At 38.5% G+C, this 24,511-nt stretch overlaps 1 protein-coding gene across 3 annotated transcripts in view; it reads right to left on the bottom strand.

The window, feature by feature from the left end:
• The window catches only part of tpcn3 (two pore segment channel 3), a 49,328-nt gene that overhangs the window by 6,787 nt on the left and 18,030 nt on the right, over positions 1-24,511 (bottom strand). For 2 of the 3 annotated variants that reach the window (XM_034189266.1, XM_034189268.1), the window contains exons 10-17: positions 21,273-21,417; positions 20,989-21,174; positions 17,124-17,153; positions 14,406-14,470; positions 7,135-7,222; positions 3,519-3,588; positions 2,554-2,773; positions 2,070-2,160 (exon numbers count right to left, since the gene is read on the bottom strand). In XM_034189266.1, coding sequence (XP_034045157.1) covers positions 2,070-2,160; positions 2,554-2,773; positions 3,519-3,588; positions 7,135-7,222; positions 14,406-14,470; positions 17,124-17,153; positions 20,989-21,174; positions 21,273-21,417 — 895 coding nt within the window. The remainder of the gene's footprint in view (positions 1-2,069; positions 2,161-2,553; positions 2,774-3,518; positions 3,589-7,134; positions 7,223-14,405; positions 14,471-17,123; positions 17,154-20,988; positions 21,175-21,272; positions 21,418-24,511) is intronic. The other variant, XM_034189267.1, reaches the window with a different exon arrangement.

Genomic DNA, 24,511 nt, shown 5'->3' with positions numbered 1-24,511 from the left:
ATAGTACCATATCACCCCAATAGAGCGCTTCGCTCTCAGACTGCAGGCTTACTTGTAGTTCCTAGGGTTTGTAAGAGTAGAATGGGAGGCAGAGCCTTCAGCTTTCAGGCTCCTCTCCTGTGGAACCAGCTCCCAATTCAGATCAGGGAGACAGACACCCTCTCTACTTTTAAGATTAGGCTTAAAACTTTCCTTTTTGCTAAAGCTTATAGTTAGGGCTGGATCAGGTGACCCTGAACCATCCCTTAGTTATGCTGCTATAGACATAGACTGCTGGGGGGTTCCCATGATGCACTGTTTCTTTCTCTTTTTGCTCTGTATGCACCACTCTGCATTTAATCATTAGTGATCGATCTCTGCTCCCCTCCACAGCATGTCTTTTTCCTGGTTCTCTCCCTCAGCCCCAACCAGTCCCAGCAGAAGACTGCCCCTCCCTGAGCCTGGTTCTGCTGGAGGTTTCTTCCTGTTAAAAGGGAGTTTTTCCTTCCCACTGTAGCCAAGTGATTGCTCACAGGGGGTCGTTTTGACCGTTGGGGTTTTACATAATTATTGTATGGCCTTGCCTTACAATATAAAGCGCCTTGGGGCAACTGTTTGTTGTGATTTGGCGCTATATAAAAAAATTGATTGATTGATTGATGATTATGTAAGCTATGTGAACAGTAGCGTGTAAATGCTAAAGTGTTGGAAGGCTTGCTTTACGTATGTTAGCATACAGTTGTTAGTAATAGCATATTAACCAGTGTTAAATTCATAAGATGTTAATCATGGAATGTACGCCTGATTTCTGTATAATCCACAACATGTTCATTTATTACATGACAGTTTGTGTAATAATAAACTGATATCTGCAAATAATACAATATAAAATGTCAACTTTACTATGTCAGCATCTGTGAATTCTTCAAGCTATATTTGGATTAACTATGGAATTGATCAGCTGGTCTCTCAATGCTATTGACACCATTTTTTCCAACATGGAAATCAGGGCTGGGGGACCCTGCATGCCCAGATGGAACCTACCCTGCGGGCTATGTTCTTGACGCTTGGGAGAAGTGACGCATTGTGTGCTTGGTACCACTCTCTGTGGAAGACGTCGAGGAGTTATTCTTATTTGCTTTTACGGCAGGAGGGCTGGTGCTGATTGGGTTATGTGCTGCCCTGACCTACCGGAAAATTGGCAAGACGGCTGATACAAGAACAACAACCTCATAGCTGACCATCATGATTAACAAGGTGGGCAGGGTGCTATAATCTCAGACTGCGTTAACTTTTGAACTCAAACGCAAATTGGAAACTATCTCAGAGCAAATATCTGCCTTGCAAAGGAAGATGTTGGAGACCAGAGAATACTGATGAATTGGATTTCGACGGTCAAAGGAGCTGCAAATGGAATTTGTGTGTCTCTCTGCCGAACCCAAAACATGGCAGCTTTATCAGCTACTGAAGGTCAAAATGCCCCGCTTGTTTTTCCTCCAGAAGGATTCAACGGACTTGGTGAAGCATTCGGCTCCCCTCGTATCTGCCCTTATGCCCTCCCCTACAGCCTGCTGTTGTCAAGGCAACTCCAGACTTTATGCACACAAGGACAGAGACTGATATGAACTCATCTGCACACATGACACATGCCTTCACCTTCCCACCCCTAACACCCTACCCAAAGTTGTTTGAATCTTGAGTCTTTTCCCAAAAATACGCAAACACTTTTAGCCATCATCCAGACTTTAACAAATATAACAACTGATATTTAACAACTGATATTTCTATTCTGGGGTATTGTAAATAGCATTTTAGCTGTGTTAGCATGTTACTTTTATAATACTGTGGAACTGTGACAGTGATGCTGTAAAAAAAGACTAATCTTTATTTTTGGTGAATACATATTTCACTGTTGCCATGTTAGCTTTAACCCACAACATTAGCATCTTAGCATTGCAACGCCTCAGCTACATCACTGTAACTGCTGTAGCTAAACATTAGCCTAACAGGGTGGCTAGCATAGACGCCGTCTGAGGTCAACCTGGAGCAAAGCGGGTGGAGTGTCGCCGCAGCTGCAGTGTTTGTCTTACTTGATGATGACGATGACGACCACAATGTGGAAGACGACAAAGAAGATCCGGGCTGTCACGTGTGTGACGGCCACGAAGCCGCTGCTGAGAAGTGAGGTCATGTTAAGGTCATTTTTTTTAATCATACCTGTTGGTGGAAAGGGGGCATGGTTTTTAAATCCCTTCTAATTGGTCCGGGTGATTAAAGATGTTTTCCTGTTTTTCTTTAATTCTGGGATCTATAAAGTTGAAGTGTGTGTGTGTGTGTGTGTGTGTGTGTGTGTGTGTGTGTGTGTGTGTGTGTGTGTGTGTGTGTGTGTGTGTGTGTGTGTGTGTGTGTGTGTGTACGTACACCCTGCGTTTCTCATGTGTTCATAGTCACGCACTCTGAAACAACGTGTACTGTGTTTAAGATGGATAACTGCCCTGCTGTACATGGCACTTTGGTTATTAAAAAAAAAAAAAAAGGACCACACCTCCTCAGGTCGGAGCAGGTGAAGGATATCATGCCACTGGTTGACCACCGTGAGCTCCAGCAGCAGGACGAAGGAGGACACAATGTTGTTGAAGTTGTTCTTGCAGTAGTTAAGTTGAGCAAAAGTGGTTCCTTTCAGCTGAGGATTCCCACAGTACGCCTTCGCCGGGTCGCTGGAGTCGGCGTCAAAGAACACCACCTTGCCCTTGAACAGCTCCATCCCCAGCATGGCAAATATGTAGTAGACCACCTGGAAAGGACAACCATGTGACCAACACCCAGATATCCTGCTCTGTACTGAAGACACTGGAGCTACACAACATCGCCCCCTCTGGTCAAAACAAGCAGAGCCCGTACATCAGCTGACTGACCGATCGTTTTCAAAAGACGGATCTCATCTATATTATAATTGTCAAGCGGCCTCTGTGCATGTGGCTTCAATCACGCAAAAACCAAGTAGAGCTGACATTCTCCGTTTGGTATGTTCATGTATTTTGGGTCAAGGATAAACACTGCGAAAACGGAAAGTTGATAGGACAAATATTTTTAGAGAAACTACGGACATTAGCTAACAACACTGAGCAATGGATGTTGCTAACTACATTCTGGACTCACACTCCATCCCAGCAGGGGGCAGTAAGTGATTTTATTTAGTAAGTTCAATGTAAGCACGTATATAACCTAACTGTAAATACATTAAAAATACACAGATGACACAAGAAAGTGAAAACACTTATTTCCACTGTGGTCCATTTAAAAATCAAATGACAAAACAGAACTAAAAATAAAATAATAATAAGTGTGTATATTAAAGAACCTAAACAATTTATAAATACATTAAGACAGTAAATTGACATTAAAAATTACATAATTCATCCACGAGCCCATGTCAGACAGTGAGTACTATAAGGTCACAGCACGCCGTCGCTAACTCGCTAACACGACAGAGCTCCAGTGCCTTCAGTCTGTTCCTAGTGTGACCCAAAGCCACTTACAATGATGAGCTGGCCAAAAGTAAGGATGGCCGGTCCGATCCGGATCAGCGTGTTGATAATAGTACGGAATCTGAAAGAGAAGAAGGTACAGTCAGGTACATGACGGAAACCGGAACCTCGTTTAAAATCTACACCACCTCCAAAAGACTTCAAACTGTATGTGCAATATCAATAATGCTACACTAAGAATCCACGGACAGTGAAGGTGCCATCACTAAAAGCACATATCCCATCCAACATGTCGGACGTGTTTAATCTCTGAACTGTGTATTATGTTCTTTCCTCTCGCTCCACTCAGGACACGAACTCACCATCTCCAGTGTGGGAGGCAGGCGCTCTGAACAGAAGGCCAACACCTACAGGCTCCACCATCTGTGGCCAGACTGACTGCACCCACAGCGGTTTACCGACCGCACACACAGCGAGCCCTACGGTTTACTGATCACGTGCACAGCAACCCCAGTGGTTTAACGACCATGTGCCCAGCAACTCCTGCTGACCTCTGTCACAAACGCACTTGTCACTAAACAGCTGCTAAAGTAATCTGTACCCTGATTACTATTATGGTGGCAACCAGTAACTCATTAACATGTACTAACTAAGAAGCTTGTCACTGCAGCAGACAAAATCAGGTACGTGACTCTATGAACACATTCAGTTTGGACTTTTGTTGCGTGCGCATGCATTTTGCTTGTTGACATGTACTCGTTCACAGACATTTTTCACTTGTCAGGTGGGACGATCACCGACTAACTCACGTCTCTGTTGTTTTTCAGTTATTGGGTGTGGCATGAACTTCTAAATCGCCTCACACGGGCGCACCAATATAAATGTAATGAATTACATTAATTTAATTATTTGGAATGAATGGCACCTCACACGGAGTCCCCAATTTAATGTAGAGAGTGAGTAGTTAAACCTTGCAATGTTTAATTGTATGTGAGAACTTACTTTGCAATAAATTTGATTCTGATTTGACAATCAAATCAGCCCAGGTTTAGCTCTTGTACAAACAAGACAATTAGGGGTTATATTGTTTTTAAAATGTCTGCAATCCCACTCAGAAATGTTAAAAAGAAAAAACTAAACGGTCAACATGACAGTAAAACTCTGCCTGTCTGACTGGATTAAAGGTACAGTGTGTCATTTTTAAATAATATGTCCATCAAATATTAATGTGTTTTTAAACTTTTCAATGTTATATATTTTATTAACTTAGACAGAAACATGCAAAAAGAACTTTGATATTACAACATAAGTGTCCTTTTTTTTGGTCTATTATTCTTGCTTTCAATGCATCTAAAATCAGTCAAAATGACTCACAGCGCGCCACCTCGGGCGATAATTACCAACAACACGGCTATACTAAAAATTTCTGGGGCGAACCCTGAAAGCCCATCGCAACAAAACGCAGCCGCACAACAGACTTATTCCAGTATCTAAAACAGAGGCATCCAGCTGCGTGGGAGAAATGCTACACTTTAGAAGGGGAACAAGAGCGCAAACTCCCACTAAAAACCAGCTTACTTTGGTGGAATAATTTACCAAAGTGTATTTTTTAAATCAAAAGAACAGTTGGAGCTTCAATTCCAGGAGGTAAGTAGGGGTTAGTTTTAAGTTTTTGATCAAATAAAAGCAAAACTTGTTCTGAGTTATCTTTGTCATTTGTATTAAATGTTTACTTTTAAAAAGTAGGGGGGGGGGTCGGAAAAAATCGAAAATAGAATTTTTTCTGAAAAAATCTGAGATTTTATTTTTAGGCCAAATCGCCCAGGCCTAGCTATTAGTAAAAAAAAGTAGAAAAGGGGGTTTTCACAATAATAGTAGCATCTGCTGTTGATACTACAATCTCAAAACTATTATGTTCAAACTGCTTTTTTATCAATCCTGTGAATCACTAAACTAGTATTTAGTTGTATAACCACAGTTTTTCATGATTTCTTCACATCTGCGAGGCATTAATTTTGTTGGTTTGGAACCAAGATTTTGCTGGTTTACTAGTGTGCTTGGGGTCATTGTCTTGTTGAAACACCCATTGCAAGGGCATGTCCTCTTCAGCATAAGGCAACATGACCTCTTCAAGTATTTTGACATATCCAAACTGATCCATGATACCTGGTATGGGATATATAGGCCCGACACCATAGTAGGAGAAACATGCCCATATCATGATGTTTGCACCACCATGCTTCACTGTCTTCACTGTGAACTGTGGCTTGAATTCAGAGTTTGGGGGTCGTCTCACAAACTGTCTGCGGCCCTTGGACCCAAAAAGAACAATTTTACTCTCATCAGTCCACAAAATATTCCTCCATTTCTCTTTAGGCCAGCTGATGTGTTCTTTGGTAAATTGTAACCTCTTCTGCACGTCTTTTATTTAACAGAGGGACTTTGCGGGGGATTCTTGCAAATAAATTAGCTTCACACAGGCGTCTTCTAACTGTCACAGCACTTACAGGTAACTCCAGACTGTCTTTGATCATCCTGGAGCTGATCAATGGGTGAGCCTTTGCCATTCTGGTTATTCTTCTATCCATTTTGATGGTTGTTTTCCATTTTTTTCCACGCGTCTTTTTTTTTTTTTTTTTTTGTCCATTTTAAAGCGTTGGAGATCATTGTAGATGAACAGCCTATAATTTTTTGCACCTGTGTATAAGTTTTCCCCTCTCCAATCAACTTTTTAATCAAACTACGCTGTTCTTCTGAACAATGTCTTGAACGTCCCATTTTCCTCAGGCTTTCAAAGAGAAAAGCATGTTCAACAGGTGCTGGCTTCATCCTTAAATAGGGGACACCTGATTCACACCTGTTTGTTCCACAAAATTGATGAACTCACTGACTGAATGCCACACTACTATTATTGTGAACACCCCCTTTTCTACTATTTTGACTAATAGCCCAATTTCATAGCCTTAAGAGTGTGTATATCATGAATGCTTGGTCTTGTTGGATTTGTGAGAATCTACTGAATCTACTGGTACCTTGTTTCCCATGTAACAATAAGAAATATACTCAAAACCTGGATTAATCTTTTTAGTCACATAGTACTACTATTATTCTGAACACTACTGTAAGTGTCTCCAAAGCTTATCTCCAGATGGACCCAGGAACTTCTCAGTTAGAATTAAAACACAGTCTGCCCTCAGTTCAAAACCTCAGGTTTTTGTTGAGAAAGCATTAATGTATTTATTTAATTACGGTGAAGCGAGGCCATGCGCTGCAGGTGGGACGCTCACCGACTAACTCACGTCTCTCTTTGTCGTTTTTCAGTTGTCGGGTGGGACGGTCGCCGACTAACTCATGTCTGTTTCTGTTGTCAACACCTCACTGACTCTCAATTTGAGTTTCTTGTTATTGGCAGAGACAGAACAGATCATTCAGTCATCTGAGGTTTGGATTTACAGCTGCAAATTACACACAGGCTCATGACTGCCCCCTGGAGGTCCACTGCTGTCCTTACTTGAAGATGTTTCTGTGCTTTTAAGAACAAACCAGGATTCAGAATTCATGTGTGAACGTTGGTGTGAACACCAATTACATCCAGCTAAATGTCCTCATGTGACTGCTGCAGTTTGGTGTGTGTGTGTGGACGATGATATCAGACAGAAGGTCAAACCTTTGGATGCTGTCCACGACCCGGATCAGTCTCAGGACTCGCAGGATAAAGACGATGTCCAGAATCTGTCGGCTGGTGTACCCGCCCGCTAAACAAACAAACAAACAAACAACTTCACAGGTGTCACATGTCCAGACAGTGTGAATGAGTAAATACGACTGGAAACTAAATTAAACATAATTCAATTAAATTTATATAGCGCCAAATCACAACAGAGTCACCTAAAGGAGCTTCACACAAAACAATTCAGAAAACAAAATAAAATGAATTAAAATATATAAAAAAAAAGCACAGTAAAAGAGTACTATACCAGTATGCTAGCCATATGAAAGGGAAAATAAGTGCATCTTCTGTCTGGACTTGAAAGTCTCCACAGAATCTGACTGTTTTATTAATGCAGGGAGATCATTCCACAGAACAGGGGCACGATAAGAGAAAGCTCTGTGACCCACAGACTTTTTATTCACCCGAGGGACACAGAGTAGTCCTGCACCCTGAGAACGCAAAGCCCGGGCCGGTACATAGGGTTTAATTAGGTCAGCTAGGTAGGGTGGTGCCAGTCTGTGAACAATTTTATAGACTAGTAGCAGAACCTTAAAATCTGATCTCACTGGGACAGGAAGCCAGTGAAGAGACGCCAAAATGGGTGTAATGTGGTCAAACTTTCTGCTTCATGTCAAAAGTCTGGCTGCAGCATTTTGAACCAATTGTAGAGCCCTAATGCTGGACTGCAGTAACCCAGAAAATAGAACATTGCAGTAGTCCAATCTAGAAGAGATGAACGCATGAATCAGGGTCTCAGCATCAGCCATAGACAGGATGGGACGAATCTTCACTATATTTTGCAGGTGGAAGAAAGCAGTCCTCGTAATGTTTCTAATGTGGAGGCCAAAGGACAATGTAAGATCAAAAATTACTCCAAGGTTCCTCACTTTGTCAGTGTGATGTATGACACACGAGCCTAGGCTAAGTGTTAACTGGTCCAATTGATGCCGATGTCTCACTGGACCAAGAACCATCATTTCAGTCTTATCAGAGTTTAAAAGTCGGAACTCTGGCAGTAAATAGGACTGGAAACTAAATTAAACATACAAACTGTGTCTGTCTTTTAAATCATTTGTTTAAGGGAAAACTCACTGATAATTCACAATTGGATTGGTAGATTATGATATTGAGAGCCCATATGAAAAGTTGTAGGCATGTGTGATCACTTATGTTAAAGTTAAGAGCGTTATTATAGGGCTGGTCTAAAGCCACCAGCAGGCGGCCATGTTGGCTGCTATAACAGCGATTTGTGACATCACATGGGCACAGAGGTTCTACACTCTGCCAGTGTCGCTCTTCAGTACAGAAAGGGCAAAGCACATAAGCAGCAACCAACATCCCAGTTTTGGTATCAGGTTCCAATATAGACATAATTTGCGGATCGGAATTTCCTGATCCAACCTGAGGAATTTTCCAATACTGGAGAGAAATCACGTCTGTGCAAACCTCTCTCACACTGCCTGCTGTGTTTACTGGTGAACAGCAGGAGAGGAGGGGGAGGAGGAAAGTTTCTGCACTGAAAGCGAGCTGTTACTTCCGGAATCCCGGACCAGAGACAAGATTTAATCCACCGGTAACAGCAAATTTCCTACGAGGATTTTCAGATACTGGAGAGAAACCACATCTGTGAAACCTCTCTCGTGCTGCTTGCTCTCTCCTGTTTACTACTGAACAGCAGGAGAGGAAGGGAAGGGGGTGGTTTCTGCGCTGAAGGCGAGCTGTTTTTTTCCGTGCATCGCACCAGAGACGAGGTTTAATCCACCGGTAACAGCAAACGTCCGCCCGGCTCTCGGGTTCAAACGGTCCGTGCCGCAGAGCATGGAATTTCCGAAAAATGAACTGAATTGTTCCTGAAAATCAGCCTCTTTAATGTCTCGGGGCTGTGAAGCCACAGCTCAGAGCGCAGCTGAAGAGGATAGTCGAACAGAAATTCACTTTCTCCCCGCTGAACGGGAAAACCACCAAACCCCTTCAATTTTTATCCAGTTACTCCCGTGAGCACTGATGATACATGTAGAAATTAAGTTTATTTTACAGTTGAAAGGGTTCGATGTTCAGCAGGAAAATGGCAAGTGAGAGAGAGACAGAGAGAGCAAGGGAGGGGAGAGAGAGAGGACTTTTACATCAGAGCCTGTTCGCCATCTGTGGCTTTTTGTGCTCATGCTATGTCACAGCAGTGCCGCAGGCGATCCAGGGTTTTTTCTGATTGGTTAAAATTATGTCAATGGCGGCATTTATCAAATCTTAAATGTCAACTTTCAAGGCAGATATTTCAGTTGTAAGAGCTCCTTATTTTCATTGATACGCATCAATCGTTAGTTTATAGCACAGTCTATCTTCCCAGCCGTATTTTATCAGTGGGTTTTCTTTTCTTTTAAGGGTATATCATTCAGAGATAATACATCACATCATTACTGTGTTATATGATGTTATTCCTGTTCTACATCACATTATTACTGTTATATGAAGTTATTCCTGTTCTACATCACGTAATGACATATATATATTACCGTTATATGTTATTCCTGTTCTACATCACGTAATGACATATATATATTACCGTTATATGTTATTACTGTTTTACATCACGTAATGACATATATATATTACCGTTATATGTTATTACTGTTTTACATCACGTAATGACATATATATATTACCGTTATATGTTATTACTGTTTTACATCACGTAATGACATATATATATTACCGTTATATGTTATTACTGTTTTACATCACGTAATGACATATATATATTACCGTTATATGTTATTACTGTTTTACATCACGTAATGACATATATATATTACCGTTATATGTTATTACTGTTTTACATCACGTAATGACATATATATATTACCGTTATATGTTATTACTGTTTTACATCACGTAATGACATATATATATTACCGTTATATGTTATTACTGTTTTACATCACGTAATGACATATATATATTACCGTTATATGTTATTACTGTTTTACATCACGTAATGACATATATATATTACCGTTATATGTTATTACTGTTTTACATCACGTAATGACATATATATATTACCGTTATATGTTATTACTGTTTTACATCACGTAATGACATATATATATTACCGTTATATGTTATTACTGTTTTACATCACGTAATGACATATATATATTACCGTTATATGTTATTACTGTTTTACATCACGTAATGACATATATATTACCGTTATATGTTATTACTGTTTTACATCACGTAATGACATATATATATTACCGTTATATGTTATTACTGTTTTACATCACGTAATGACATATATATATTACCGTTATATGTTATTACTGTTTTACATCACGTAATGACATATATATATTACCGTTATATGTTATTACTGTTTTACATCACGTAATGACATATATATATTACCGTTATATGTTATTACTGTTTTACATCACGTAATGACATATATATATTACCGTTATATGTTATTACTGTTTTACATCACGTAATGACATATATATATTACCGTTATATGTTATTACTGTTTTACATACACGTAATGACATATATATATTACCGTTATATGTTATTACTGTTTTTACATCACGTAATGACATATATATATTACCGTTATATGTTATTACTGTTCTACGTCACGTATGACATATATATATTACCGTTATATGTTATTACGTTCTACGTCACGTTATGACTATATACCGTTAAATGTTATTACTGTTCTACGTCACGTTATGACATATATTACCGTTAAATGTTATTACTGTTCTACGTCACGTTATGACATATATTACCGTTATATGTTATTACTGTTTTACGTCACGTAATGACATATATATATTACCGTTATATGTTATTACTGTTTTACGTCACGTAATGACATATATATATTACCGTTATATGTTATTACTGTTTTACATCACGTAATGACATATATATATTACCGTTATATGTTATTACTGTTTTACATCACGTAATGACATATATATATTACCGTTATATGTTATTACTGTTTTACATCACGTAATGACATATATATATTACCGTTATATGTTATTACTGTTTTACATCACGTAATGACATATATATATTACCGTTATATGTTATTACTGTTTTACATCACGTAATGACATATATATATTACCGTTATATGTTATTACTGTTTTACATCACGTAATGACATATATATATTACCGTTATATGTTATTACTGTTTTACATCACGTAATGACATATATATATTACCGTTATATGTTATTACTGTTTTACATCACGTAATGACATATATATATTACCGTTATATGTTATTACTGTTTTACATCACGTAATGACATATATATATTACCGTTATATGTTATTACTGTTTTACATCACGTAATGACATATATATATTACCGTTATATGTTATTACTGTTTTACATCACGTAATGACATATATATATTACCGTTATATGTTATTACTGTTTTACATCACGTAATGACATATATATATTACCGTTATATGTTATTACTGTTTTACATCACGTAATGACATATATATATTACCGTTATATGTTATTACTGTTTTACATCACGTAATGACATATATATATTACCGTTATATGTTATTACTGTTTTACATCACGTAATGACATATATATATTACCGTTATATGTTATTACTGTTCTACGTCACGTAATGACATATATATATTACCGTTATATGTTATTACTGTTCTACGTCACGTTATGACATATATTACCGTTAAATGTTATTACTGTTCTACGTCACGTTATGACATATATTACCGTTAAATGTTATTACTGTTCTACGTCACGTTATGACATATATTACCGTTAAATGTTATTACTGGTTTACGTCACGTTATGACATATATTACCGTTAAATGTTATTACTGGTTTACGTCACGTTATGACATATATTACCGTTAAATGTTATTACTGGTTTACGTCACGTTATGACATATATTACCGTTAAATGTTATTACTGGTTTACGTCACGTTATGACATATATTACCGTTAAATGTTATTACTGGTTTACGTCACGTTATGACATATATTACCGTTAAATGTTATTACTGGTTTACGTCACGTTATGACATATATTACCGTTAAATGTTATTACTGGTTTACGTCACGTTATGACATATATTACCGTTAAATGTTATTACTGGTTTACGTCACGTTATGACATATTACCGTTAAATGTTATTACTGTTTTACGTCACGTTATGACATATATTACCGTTAAATGTTATTACTGTTTTACGTCACGTTATGACATATATTACCGTTAAATGTTATTACTGTTTTACGTCACGTTATGACATATATTACCGTTAAATGTTATTACTGTTTTACGTCACGTTATGACATATATTACCGTTAAATGTTATTACTGTTCTACATCACATTATGACTTATGATATTACTGTTAAATGTTATTACTGTTTTACATCACGTTATGACTGTTATATGATATTACTGTTTTACATCACGTTATGACTGTTATATGATATTACTGTCATATGAAGTTATTCCTGTTCTATATCACATTATTACTGTTATGATGTTATTACTGTTCTACATCACGTTATGACTGTTATATGATATTACTGTTATATGAAGTTATTCCTGTTCTACATCACATTATTACTGTTATATGATGTTATTACTGTTCTACATCACGTTATGACTATTATATGATGTTATTACTGTTCTACATCACGTTATGACTATTATATGATATTACTGTTATATATCACGTTATGACTATTATATGATATTACTGTTATATGTTATTCCTGTTCTACATCATGTTATTGCTGTTATATGATGCCATTACTGTTCTACATCACGTTATTATCATGTTATTGCTGTGTTATGATGTTTTTACACGTTACTGTATGTCCAAGTGAAAATAACCATAATAACGATTTATGTTACAGAGATCTGCTCAAATGCTTCAATAAAGTCAAAATCTTAGTTGCCCAACATCACCAGATGACATGTTGATTATTTCATCATTTAAAAGACCAACAGACCAATTTTTCAAGATGGCTGCAGTAACTACACTGGTTAGATTAGTTATGGTAGTGCCTATGGTCTATGTAAGCTAGCCATCTGTGACAACTAACCCGTTTTTACTGTAGCGACTGGTCTACGTGAGCTAGCCATCTGTGACAACAAATGCGTTGTAGCGACTGGCCTACATTAGCTAGCCATCTAGGACAACAAATGCATTGTAGTGCCTGGTCTACATTAGCTAGCCATCTATGACATCTAACCCATTTTTACTGTAGCAACTCGTCTATGTGACCAAGCCATCTATGACAACTAACCCATTTTTACTGTAGCAACTGGTCTACGTAAGCTAGCCATCTATGATAAACGCATTGCAGCGACTGGTCTACATGAGCTAGCCATCTACGATAACTAACCTGTTTGCATTGTAGCGACTGGTCTACATTAGCTATCCATCTATGATAACTAACCCATTTTATTATAGTGACTAGTCTACATTAGCTAGCTAGCTATAACTAACCCATTTGTATTGTAGTGACTGGTTTATGTTAACTAGGTATAACTAACCTGTTTTTATTGTAGTGACTGGTCTACATTAGCTATCCATCTATGATAACTAACCCATTTTATTATAGTGACTCTTCTACATTAGCTATCCATCTATGATAACTAATCCATTTCTATTGTAGTGACTGGTCTACATTAGCTAGCTAGCTATGACTAACCCATCACTATTGTAGTGAGTGGTCTACGTTAGCTAGCTATAACTAACCTGTTTGTATTGTAGTGACTGGGCTACGTTAGCTATCCATCTATGATAACTAACCCATTTTATTATAGTGACTCTTCTACATTAACTATCCATCTATGATAACTAACCCATTTTTATTGTAATGACTGGTCTACAATAGCTAGCTAGCTATGACAAACCCATTTTATTATAGTGACTGGTCTACATTAGCTAGCTACAGCTGACCTGTTTGTATTGTAGTGACTAATCTACATTAGATTAAAAGGTCTGCAGCCGGTGGATTGTGGCATATTTTGAACTCGATGTGTTGATATTTCTGAACATAATCATGTTTTATTGCTTTGATCTTGTGTGTTTTCATCTGTTTAATTAGTTAGCATTTTAACGATAAAACAAAGATTATGACATGAATCTGACAGAATCCACGTTCATTTTTTTTTTTGCCATCTTACATGATTTTGTTGCTGCATTGATGATTGTGGCGATCAGAGCCGCGAGGATGATGACGGTATCGAACCTGCAAAGAAAACAAAAATCCCACAAATGTGTCAGACACTTTTAACATCAATAACAAGTATTTTTCTAACAAAGAAGCCCAGCATTAGCCATCAGCTGCTGAAGATTACAACCCCTGGCAAAAATGATGGAATCACCGGCCTCGGAGGATGTTCATTCAGTTGTTTAATTTTGTAGAAAAAAAGCAGATCACAGACATGACACAAAACTAAAGTCATTTCAAATGGCAACTTTCTGGCTTTAAGAAACACTATAAGAAATCAGGAAAAAAAAAATTGTGTCAGTAACGGTTACTTTTTTAGACCAAGCAGAGGAAAAAACTATGGAATCACTCAATTCTGAGGAAAAAAAATTATGGAATCATCCTGTAAATTTTCATCCCCAAAACTAACACCTGCATCAAATCAGATCTGCTCGTTAGTCTGCATCTAAAAAGGAGTGATCACACCTTGGAGAGCTGTTGCACCAAGTGGACTGACATGAATCATGGCTCCAACACGAGCGATGTCAATTGAAACAAAGGAGAGGATTATCAAACTCTTAAAAGAGGGTAAATCATCACGCAATGTTGCAAAAGATGTTGGTTGTTCACAGTCAGCTGTGTCTAAACTCTGGACCAAATACAAACAACATGGGAAGGTTGTTAAAGGCAAACATACTGGTAGACCAAGGAAGACATCAAAGCGTCAAGACAGAAAACTTAAAGCAATATGTCTCAAAAATCGAAAATGCACAACAAAACAAATGAGGAACGAATGGGAGGAAACTGGAGTCAACATCTGTGACCGAACTATAAGAAACCGCCTAAAGGAAATGGGATTTACATACAGAAAAGCTAAACGAAAGCCATCATTAACACCTAAACAGAAAAAAACAAGGTTACAATGGGCTAAGGAAAAGCAATCGTGGACTGTGGATGACTGGATGATAGTCATATCCAGTGATGAATCTCGAATCTGCATTGGGCAAGGTGATGATGCTGGAACTTTTGCTTGGTGCCGTTCCAATGAGATTTATAAAGATGACTGCCTGAAGAGAACATGTAAATTTCCACAGTCATTGATGATATGGGGCTGCATGTCAGGTAAAGGCACTGGGGAGATGGCTGTCATTACATCATCAATAAATGCACAAGTTTACGTTGATATTTTGGACACTTTTCTTATCCCATCAATTGAAAGGATGTTTGGGGATGATGAAATCTTTTTTCAAGATAATAATGCATCTTGCCATAGAGCAAAAACTGTGAAAACATTCCTTGCAAAAAGACACATAGGGTCAATGTCATGGCCTGCAAATAGTCCGGATCTTAATCCAATTGAAAATCTTTGGTGGAAGTTGAAGAAAATGGTCCATGACAAGGCTCCAACCTGCAAAGCTGATCTGGCAACAGCAATCAGAGAAAGTTGGAGCCAGATTGATGAAGAGTACTGTTTGTCACTCATTAAGTCCATGCCTCAGAGACTGCAAGCTGTTAGAAAAGCCAGAGGTGGTGCAACAAAATACTAGTCATGTGTTGGAGCGTTCTTTTGTTTTTCATGATTCCATCATTTTTTCCTCAGAATTTTTTTCCTCTGCTTGGTCTAAAAAAGTAACCGTTACTGACTGCCACAATTTTTTTTTTTCCTGATTTCTTATAGTGTTTCTTAAAGCCAGAAAGTTGCCATTTGAAATGACTTTAGTTTTGTGTCATGTCTGTGATCTGCTTTTTTTCTACAAAATTAAACAACTGAATGAACATCCTCCGAGGCCGGTGATTCCATCATTTTTGCCAGGGGTTGTATTCACTGCGTTTTCTAACTTTACATGCCAAAAAAAAAAAAAAAAAAAAAAAAAAAAACTACAAATAAGTTGCTAATGCAGTTCCACTGGCTTGCCGGCAGGGGTCGCCCTACTGAAACAAAGAAAAATACCAAAATAAAAGGAAGTCGCAATGTTTTTAAGCTGGCGACCGCAGAGAAGAAAACAGCAGGCTGCATCAAGAGTTTTGGCCGCCAACACTGGATTCATTTAGTTCCAAAAGAGCCTGAAAGCAAAACACTATTTATTTTAAACAGATTTTTATAAAATGGGAGGATCTACTCGTCTGCAGCTTTAAGTCTTAGCAGGAAAACTTAAACACACTGTGGTGACTACAGCGACAGGCGTGGATGGTCTAGCTAAATGGGTGGAGCCATTAACATCGTAACCTGACTTGTTGCAGTTCGTGCAGCAGCTACTGTGTTGCCAACAAGGAGATCATCCATCCATCCATTTATCCCTCCCTCCCATCTTATTTCAGTTAAGGGTCACGGGGGTGGAGCCTATCCCAGGCTCTGCCTATCCACATCTCCTCCTCCTCAGCAGGATAAACTGTTATGGAGTTTAATTAAAATAATATCATTGGTTCTGGCCTGTAACATTTTGAAACAAGTCCACCTGAAGCAGCAGACATATTTTATTCTGAGGAGACCCCCACAGCAGTGTTCTAGGCTCTGCCTCTTTCTGGATCATTTCACTTCATTTGGCTTTTTATCATTTTGACTTTCAGACTTTTTGGCCCAAAATTCAATATGAAGCAGCTGCTTTTGAGGGAATAAATGTCTGGTAGGTTGTTGAAGCAAACATGCGTGTGTAGCGTTTATTAAGCATCTGAAACAGCATTTCTCACGTACCTGGTGCTTATAAGACGAGATGATGATACACTGCGAAAAATGGATGTGGACTGAACTTTAAACTTCAGGAAATTATGACATCAGCAGCAAACATTTCAAATCAGCCTGACTTCAACACATAGAATAAGCCCCGCCCACACAGGTGAGGAGTCCCAGCAGACGCGAAGTGGAACAAATAAAGAGGACTTGTGGAAAACAAAAACCCACCAGGCCAACCTCACACCACGGCGAGAAGACCAAAGGAAAACAATCAGACTGGATCAGACATCTGGTTCTGAATCTGATCTGAAGTCTGCTGAGGTCAGTTACAACCCGAGAGTCAAGATCTAAAATCTGATCTCTGCAAATGTTAATCCTGTCTGTCATGCTCAGAGGATCGCTCCTGTCTCCAAGTCCAGAGTCCCAACTGGACATTTGTCATGAGGGGACAAGACCACCTGTACCGAATCTGAGTCCAGATCAAAACATTAAACAGTCAAGAGATCGAGACAATATTTAAAAAATTAACGTCCGTTTTTAAGCCCCTGTTAATATTCCAAAGTGATGCTTCTATAAGAGACTCTGTCTGGCTCATTGTGAGGCAGCACAGCAACAAAAAACGTGCATTTTGAGATAAAAGCACCAAATTAGGCACAGACATAAAGTTATTTAAAGTGAAACTGGATATTAAGCCATTGTGAACTGTCATCGTGGTTACCATGGCAGCCATTTTACAAAGTGAATACTGGAAAAGTGCTCCAATCACATTGAAAACTAGTTCACATTATTTGTCTGAGCATAAAGATTCCAAAAATGTATAGTCTGGACTATCTGTAACTGAATGTTCTGGAGTTGGACACACACACACACACACACACACACACACACACACACACACACACACACACACACACACACACACACACACACACACACACACACACACACACACACAAAAAAAAACAGCAAGATTGGTGACAAAGGTCAGTTTGTACAGGGGTCAGAAGTTAAAGTTGCTCCAATTTTTGTAAAAAAGTGATGCAAGTTATTGGTTGAGTGAATACAATTAATATATGGAATAGTTTTGATTGTGTTCCATGTTTGGTCTCCAAAGTAAAGGTCAAACAAGGTCGACGTCCATTGGATTCTATGACATCAGAATCACCTTTACTGTCACTGCCCAGTAAAACAGCACAACAAAGTTCGTGTGTGTATCCTCAAAAACAATGCTCACACTCACACACACCCTCACCTCAGTAAATATTAAGAACATCAGGAGATGTGGGGTTATGAGGTGAGCTCAGAAGCCTCTAAACTGCACCGTCCCAGTCAGACATACGTCCCCACACTGCACATGTGACATATGTTACCCTAGAACATGATAACTAAATATGACACTTGGTGCAAACTATTCCTTTTTCAAACCTGATTAACTCAACTAATAATTTATCACTTTTTTTTTTAACAAAATTGGAGCAACTTTAACTTTTGACCCCTGTACAAACTGAAACTGACCTTTGTCACCATTCTTGCTGTTTTTACCCCATAACATTCAGTCACAGATTGTCCAAACTATACCTTTTTGGAATCTTTATGATCAGAAACATAATGTGGTGTAGTTTTCAATATGATTGGAGTATTTTTCAATATTCCTTTTGTAAAATGGCTGTTATGGATGACATCCAAAATTCACGATGGCTCAATATCCAGTTTTATTTGGAACAGCTTTGCCTATATGTGTACCAAATTCCATGCTTCTATCAGAAAATGCACAATAGTTATGGAAACTTTAGCTAAGCTGCACCACTATCAGCTGGGGTGAACCTGAACATTGCATGAGGTAAAAAAGTAAAAGTAGACCAAAACCCAACACTACATACTGAGCCTGATGGCTCACATTAGAGTCTTAATAATTATTATCATTTCTAATTAATGTTTCCAAGATCAAGATGAACTGCTGTCAATTCAGAGACACGACGGAGTGATAAGGTGGTCTGGAGTCAACGATACTTCTCACATATCAGGTCAGGGCGTGTAGACAGATGGGATTTTAGAGGCGTTACAGTAATTCTCATGAATGTGTGTCATTTCACAACCATGGATCAAAAAAGAAAAGAAAGTGAAGAAAAATTTTTAAAAACACCAAGAGAGTTTCTTACATTAACATACTTTGGCGCCTGTTTAATTGCAGACAGTTTGAACTCAAGATATTTTGTGGGAGATTTTTCTGGTCAACTGCTTTTCATTTGTTCATTTTCATCATTTCAAATCTGCAACATATTCTAAAAAAAAAAAAAAAAAAAAAGTTGTAACAGTGAAGCATTTACCACTATGTAATGTTTCATTTGTTCGTTGCTGTGGATCATTTTCTGCCTATCAGCGTTTGCGCACGGGAGCTGCCTCACAAGCCGGCAAAGCTTCCTTACCTACACCAGAGAGCATCTTTTGTCACTTCGCTCACCTGGTGGGGTTCCTTCAGTTTGTCTACCTGCGGACTGTCAGGAAATCCGACGGCCTCTTAAATGTCTGGGGAAGAGGAAAAAGCGTGGCTCCAGGGGAGGCGTGGCGGCAGAAATCGTGTGGTTCCGGCTCTTCTCAGGACAGACGTCTTCTATCCTCGAGCCTGCCCACATGTCACCTTTGTGTATTGACTGCTATCAGATTCTGAGATTGTCTGTATAGTCGTTGTGCACATTCACAACATTAAATTGTTACCTTTTGGCTCATCTATTGACCGTTCATTTGCGCCCCCTGTTGTGGGTCCGTGTCACTACACTTTCCCCAACAGTTTTATTTATCTTACTAGGTCTTATTCTACTTCTTCCTTTACTTCCATGTATTTTATGTATCTAATCTTTGTTTTATTCGTGTGTTTGTATGACTATGTTTGTATTTTAGTGTTGTCTTTTTTGTGCTGATGAGCCAAAGACAATTTTCTACATCGGTGGACAATAAAGAATTATTCTATTCTATTCTGACAACACTAAAAAGACGTGTCAAAGCAAAAAAGGGGAAGTTCTCCGCGCTTCTGCCAAGCACAAAAATCCGGTACAACCAGGTCAGGATAGACTTGTAGAAAAAGCAGGACCACTGGTGCAACACAGAAACATTTATTAAAGGTGCAAGAACAAAAATTAAATTACATCTTCCTCACAGTCCTTGAGCTAAGACTCTGAAGAAGATGCAATTTTTACATCAAAACGTTAGTCTCTTCATTGTTTTTTCACCTTTAATAAACTTTTTTGCACCGACTTCTGTGTTGCACCGCTGGTCCTCCTTTTTCAACACTAAAAAGACATTCAGTTTAGGTTTGTGTCCTTGCGCTTTACACACTGAAATTCCTTGAGTCATTTAATGATATTATGAAATCTAGAAGAAGAAATATACAAATCGCTTCCACTCTTTCTTTAAGGGATACTGTTTTTAAACATTTCAATATTTTCCCCTCATTCATTTGTTGAAAAACTAAAGATCCTCAGCCCATCTTAGGTTCAAACTATCTGCAATAAATCAGAGTTCAGCAAGTTTCTATGTGTAATTACAGCAATTCTCTGGTCTTGGTGCATCAGTACATCTAGTCTGACTTGATGGACACATCCATCGTACCACAGTAAAAAAGGTCTAATAAAATTAAGAGAAGTGGATGGAAATGTTCTCGAGTGTAACTCAGTGTGAGGAAGTGCGGCGGTAAGGTGTGAAGCTGGAGCAGATGACTGATGTCAGTGAGCGATAACTGTGCTTATTCTCCTTTCGTGGTCTGATGTGTTGAAATACAACGTGCAGATCAGATGGCGTCCTTCTGGTAATTGAACTATGTTCTGATGGGGCTACATCAGTATGTGGGAACCTGGTCTGAGACAGTCTCCTCTGCTGTACCACGGCTCACCAGTTCCAGAAGTTGTGCCTGGAGAAGAAAGCCCGGGGTTCAAAGGCATAGAGCTTCAGCAGGATCTCCAGCAGGTAGAGCGCCAAGAACACCCACTCCGAGTTGGCGATCAGTGGGTCGTCCTCGTCCAGGCCAATGAAGACCGCGTTCACCAGGATGATGAGGTCATATGCCATCACAAAGGCCCTGCAAAACATCTTCAGCTCAACATTTGTCACTTTTCATTTTTCTTCTGTTCCTTAATGATTTTAAAAAGAGAATCAGAAATTCTCTCTCCGCCCCACCTGTGCTGGACCAATCGGCAGAGGAGGCGACTGGGTGTGGAGTCATACAGGGTGGGGCACCAAATCTGAAGTGGGTGTGGCCTCGATTTGAGCGTGATCACCTCAATGTTCAGCAGGTCGACCAGTTGGACAAACGCCACTTTACCTGCCAAATGACAAATGCGAACTAAACAGACTTTTCATCTAGCGCCACCATCAGGTGAAAAGGTTAACATGTTCAACACTTTAGTAAAATCTAAGAACAAATAACAACAACAAATTCTCCTCAAACTGTGAACACGACACATGTCTCTATGCCATCAGTGTGCGACAGTGGTGGGCACAGATAACCAAAAAATTAACTTTGATAACAGATAACTGAAAAGTTATCTTTGATAAAGATAAACCGATAAACCACTCAAAAAATGTATCAGAAGTTACAGATAATCGATAACCGATAAATTCCGGTGTTGTCTATGGGACATTTGCAGTTACTAAAGAGCTGTAATTGATTTTTAACACGATCGAAAGCATCAAAAGCAGTAAAAAACCTAAAGAATAACCAAGAATGTCTGACTACGCTGCCCTCTGCAGGAAGCAGCACAGACAAATCCTGCGAGCACCCAAGAAATCAACTCTTTACTAATCATAATCATTTTTCTTTCAACATTCTGCCCCTGCTGGAAGCTCTTGTTTACAACAGCTCTCCCACCACAGAGGCACACCAAGAGCAGCCATAAGAGCAGCTCCCTATCAATTTCAACACTCCGGTCAGGCGGAGGTCTTGAAAAATAAAGTCATACTAACTTATGGTTTTTTGAAAATACTGATAGAATAACTCCATTAATGTCAATTCTGTGATTTGTACAAAGTTAAAATATAACATATATCTTTTAATGTTGAATAAGGCACTAATTCTGAGGTTTTGTAACAAACACAGACCGCAAAGCATTCTGGGTAAAAGTGCTAAACAGTGATTGGTTCAGTAATCCATTATGTAAACCAACACGTTAATGTGACGTGTGTTGGTTTAAAGATAAATGTGCTTTTGTAAAATATTCCATTTTTATTTGTAAAAACAGGCATTTTTACGGAGCCCTGGAAGTGTCATCGCAATTGCATGTTTTAAAACTTTTATGATGTTGTAAAACGTGCACTCAATATTAGTAAGTACATTTATTTATATAGTGCCTTTCACAGACATAAGGCCATGTACACATGTTGTCGGGTATTTGTAAAACTGAATATCTTACCCTTTCAGTTTGGGGAATTACTTCATCCACACTATGTCGTTTAAAAAAAAAAAAAAATCCATCCACATCGAACCGTATAAATGTGTTGTAATTAGTCTGCCAAACCTTTGGGTGGCGGTACTGATTAAAATTCTATCCAATCAGGAGCCTTATTCTCTTGTCGTCACTTCCACAAAAACTAAAAACATGGCGCCAACCTCGTTCATGTGGACCGATAAGGAGACGGAATTACTTCTAACCGTAGTTTTAGAATACAAAGTTAACATATATGCACACAAAAAGCGCCTGGACAATGGACAATACCAACACTTTGAGAGCAGCCATGTACCCAGACGTTTAATACTGCCATGAACACTCCTGGCCAGTAGATGGCAGTAGCGGCCTTGAAAAAATGTCAAACAAAATTCCAGATAATCCGTGTCTGCTACATTTAAGATGCGTGGAATTTAACAAACGCAAATACACTAACGTCTATAAACCCAGAGAATATATTCATGAGAGTTTTAGGCACTAGAGTTTAATGCTGTTATCTGTGGACCCTGAACAGAGTGTCTGAAATGCATTTGTCCTGTCGTGAACGTCTGAGATTACCTTATGCTACCCATAATGCATTGCTGCCTGGCACAGCATGTGCTCACAAAACCTTAAAAATTAGCACATTACTTTAAAACGAAAACATATATCTGATATTTTCACTTTATAAACTTCAGACATGACAATAATTTTAAATAACTTGTCTAAAATGAGTGGTTAAAATTTGAACCATAAGTTAAACATGTATGCCTCTGGATGACTTGGTGACATTGCGATTATATTAGTATGGTGTTAAAGGAAATGACTTTTTTTTTGGTCACCAGTTCTCCTTTGTTTACAGACGACAGAGTGGTTTCTGATTGCAGAGGGTAGAACAACATGCTTATTAGGAAACTTTTAACAGGTAGGTCTCAACAGCTTTAACAGTTTTAAAAATGTTTTTCACTATTCATCTTAGTTTAGTACGTTATCGGACGGTAATTTTTAAATTTATCTAAAAAGATAATCCGATAATGAAAACATTATCTTCGATAATTATCTGTTATCGGATTATGGGAAATGTGCGCACCACTGGTGTGCAGGCACTTGCGTTAGCATGCATGCATAGCAGCTCGCTCTGCGTGTGATTTTTGACTCCTCCCACTTGCAGACTGTTTAACTAGAAGCTTAAAACCCACGCTCTGGCCTTGTGTTCAGAGAGTCCTTTTAGCTGTTGGGGAGTGAGGTTTACCGACTACTACTGCACAGCGCCTCCTGCTGGTTTCTCCACACATGGTTAAATAATAAAAAATTACATTAAAACAACCAACACAAACAGCTTATATGTTTGATTTACCTGGAGAAACTCTGTTATGGAAACACAATTATCTGCACCAATATTACATGTTAATATAGACATACTAAAAGTAGTGTTGGGCCATGCTACATGCTACTGTAATTACTACAGCAATAAAACCATGATAATGTTGGCAATGGCCCACATGAGAGTGCAGCACGCTACATTATCATGGCAGCATTTAAATAACATGAAATTAAAATTCTTCAGCAATTAGTGTTTTAGATTGGTTTGTAGCATTCGTATATTAGCATTTTAATAGAATCTTGATGAACATGTTGCCAACATTTCATCACAAGAATCTGTTAGCATAATGTTATGATACATGCTAACATGGTAATTTTATCCTCACAGCATCTAAATGTTTGTTTTTACATAGTCAGACTGCTGACAACCTGCTGACACACGGCGGTAATAAAGCGGTTTGTTCTGGCTGCATGTGATGAAATCGTTGGTTATGTTTCTGAGGATCATGACTCAGCAGCACTCATAAAAATAACTACAGAGACACAAAAACCTTCTGCTGAAGCTGATTAGAGCGGAGTTTTTAAATGCATCATACAGCACGATTATGGCGCTACTTTTACTGTAACTGAAAACACGGGTATTAGCGTGTTATCAATATTGTGTTAGCAAAG

The sequence above is a fragment of the Thalassophryne amazonica genome, chromosome 15 (assembly GCF_902500255.1).
Source record: "Thalassophryne amazonica chromosome 15, fThaAma1.1, whole genome shotgun sequence".
In the NCBI taxonomy this organism is placed as follows: Eukaryota; Metazoa; Chordata; class Actinopteri; order Batrachoidiformes; family Batrachoididae; genus Thalassophryne; species Thalassophryne amazonica.
This window is presented reverse-complemented; position numbering and strand designations above follow the sequence as displayed.